Here is a 3,202-nt window from a genome sequence, read left to right on the forward strand (position 1 = left end):
AGGGGTAGGGTTAGGTTTAGTCGCAAGTCACCGTCAAATTATAATACGGGTAGGAAGTTTTGTCAAAGTAGGATGGTTTTTCATCAGCCAGCAGGCCACAGCCAGGCTCCACCATCAGCCAGCAGGCCACAGCCAGGCTCAGCAGGCCACAGCCAGGCTCCACCATCAGCCAGCAGACCCAGCCAGGCTCCACCATCAGCCAGCAGGCCACAGCCAGGCTCCACCATCAGCCAGCAGGCCACAGCCAGGCTCAGCAGGCCACAGCCAGGCTCCACCATCAGCCAGCAGGCCACAGCCAGGCTCCACCATCAGCCAGTAGGCCACAGCCAGGCTCCACCATCAGCCAGCAGGCCTAGCCAGGCGCCATCATCAGAAATTCCGCTTCCGGGTCCTTCGTGGTGGCTGCCTCGTGCTCTCGCTTCAGTATGCCACCCAAGAAAGGCCCAACACCAGAGGAGGTTGAGGACATTAAAACCTCCCTCGGAGCGCTGTGCGGAGACGTGGCCGCAGTCAGGGCACAGCAGGAGCTGCTTCTGGGGCTTCTGGAGGAGGTAAAACAGCTACGCCTCCAAAATGCCGAGAAGGACAGACGGATCATGGATCTCGAGCGGCGGATGGATGAGCTGGAGCAGTACACCCGTACGAACGACGTGGTCATCAGCGGTATTAAAATCAAGCCGCGCTCGTACGCGCGCGCGGTGGCCGGGAACGTCGGGGAGCCCAGCGACGAGGAGACCCGCTCGGTGGAGCAACAGGTGGCGTCCTTCCTCCAAAGCAAGGGGATAGAGATGGACCTGGAGCACATAGAAGCATGTCACTCACTGCCCAGGAGGAGTGACAGACCGCCGGCCGTCGTTATGAGATTTGTCAATCGGAAGAACAAGGTCGCACTGCTGAAACAAGGACGCAAACTGAAAGGCACGGACGTTTTCATTAATGAGCATCTGACACGAAAAAACGCAGACATCGCGAGGAAGGCAAGGCAACTGAAGAAGAACGGTAAAATACAACATACATGGGTAACAAACTGTAAGATTTTCATTAAGCTAAACGGGACACCAGAAGAGGCAAAAGTACTGATAGTGAGGAACATGGAGGATCTGGACAAGTATAACTGACACCAATGTATCAATTACACCAGGAAATGACATGGACACGTTGAAATTAGTTCTTCAACAGAAAGTAATTGATCTAGATTGTGAATATAAGGAGCATAATATAATAGATCCAGAAATAGATTCTGAAAGTAACTTTCTCTCTTCTTTTGTTAAAAATTGTAATTATTTCACTCAGGAACAATATGAAAAAGAAATTAACCTAGACGGGAAGCTCTCATTAATTCACTTTAACAGCAGAAGTATGTACTCTAATTTTGATTTCATTAAGGACTATTTGCAACAATTTTCTCGCCCCTTTAGTGTTATAGCCATCACTGAAACTTGGTTCAATGTCGATAAAGGAATAGATTTTTGTTTGAATGGATATGATTTAAAATACATGAATAGATTAAATAAGGCGGGCGGCGGGGTTGCTATATATGTTCATAACTCTATAAAATATAATGTTGTAACAACTATGTCTATGGCTATTGATGGAATTTTGGAATGTTTGACTATTGAGATTATGAATGAAAAAAAGAGAAATGTTATAATAAGTTGTATATATCGGACACCCAGTTCAAGTATTGACACTTTTAATGAATGGATAGAAAAAACGTTGCTTCGGTGAACCAAAAATTACTATTTATCTGTGGTGATTTTAACATTGATTTGCTAAATCCAACAAGGTTAAAAGCCATTGATGACTTTACTGACACAATGTACAGCTTATCACTATATCCAACAATAACAAAGCCAAGCAGAATAACTTCACATAGCGCCACTATTATTGACAACATTTTTACTAATGTCATGGATTTCCAAATTAATAGTGGTCTGCTTGTCTGTGATATAACTGACCACTTACCAGTTTTTACTTTGTGTGACTGTGATTTAAAAAAAATAGATACCAAGATCATGATAGCAAAGCGAACAATAAATGAAGAAGCAATTCATGCCTTCAATTTCGATTTAGCACAACAAGATTGGAGTTCGGTGTATGAAGAGTCAGATGTGGACAAGGCTTATGATAATTTTCTAGATATTTTTACTATGTGGTACAATAAACATTGTCCTGTAAACGAACACATGACAAAGAAAAAAAAGATAAAAAGTCCTTGGCTCACAAAAGGAATTATTAATGCTTGCAAAAAGAAAAACAATCTGTATAAACAGTTTATCAAAGTAAAAACAAAAGAAGTGGAACAAAGATATAAAGCATATAGAAATAAATTGACTGATATTATAAGAACGAGCAAACAACTTTATTATAGAAGAAGATTATATGAAAATAAAAACAATATAAAAGGAACTTGGGATGTGTTAAACAACTTAATTAAACAAGGATCTTCTGGAACATCATATCCTGAATATTTTACTGATGCAAATGGTGAAAATCACAACATGAGTAATATTGTCGATGGGTTCAATAAATTCTTCATAAATGTTGGCCCAGAACTAGCAGCGGACATCCCGTGTCATAAAAATGAAAATATCAGTAATATAAAATCAAATCCCTTTTCACTGTTCCTCTCAGCTACAAATGAGCAAGAAGTAATAAATATCACATTAAAATGTAAAAGTAAGTCTTCAATGGATTATCATGACATAAATATGTCTGTAGTTAAACAGGTTATTCTGAATATTGCTAGTCCCTTAACATATATCTGTAATTTATCATTTCAGTCCGGTTGTTTTCCAAAAAAAATGAAAATTGCGAAAGTAATACCACTATATAAAAGTAATGACAAACACAGTTTTACCAATTATAGGCCTATTTCTCTACTGCCTCAATTCTCAAAAATTCTAGAAAAACTTTTTAATTCAAGATTAGAAAAATTCCTTGAAAAACATCAAATAATAAATGTTGGTCAGTATGGTTTCAGAACGCAAAGAACCACTTCAATGGCGATAATTGAGGCAGTAGAAGAAATTACTGATACACTGGATAAAAATAAATATGCAGTTGGTATTTTTGTTGATCTCAAAAAGGCCTTCGACACAATCAATCACTCAATTTTACTGGATAAATTGGAAAGATATGGTATTCGAGGGAAAGCTGGTAACTGGTTAAAAAGTTACCTAACGGGTCGGGAACAATATGT

General features: G+C 39.9%; 1 protein-coding gene across 1 annotated transcript; it reads left to right on the top strand.

The window, feature by feature from the left end:
- Nucleotides 1-410: 410 nt before the first annotated feature.
- LOC147315470 (uncharacterized) lies at nt 411-2,594 on the top strand. The gene has a single exon (XM_086258296.1). It carries the CDS (start codon nt 426-428, stop codon nt 1,116-1,118), a length of 693 nt encoding a protein of 230 aa, XP_086114422.1. The 5' UTR covers nt 411-425; the 3' UTR covers nt 1,119-2,594.
- The last annotated feature ends 608 nt before the right edge of the window (nt 2,595-3,202 follow it).

The sequence above is a fragment of the Aulonocara sp. 'chitande type north' Nkhata Bay genome, linkage group LG13, assembly GCF_057382095.1.
Source record: "Aulonocara sp. 'chitande type north' Nkhata Bay isolate Kocher_YH1m ecotype deep benthic linkage group LG13, A_spYH_male_GT1.1, whole genome shotgun sequence".
Lineage (NCBI taxonomy): Eukaryota > Metazoa > Chordata > Actinopteri > Cichliformes > Cichlidae > Aulonocara > Aulonocara sp. 'chitande type north' Nkhata Bay.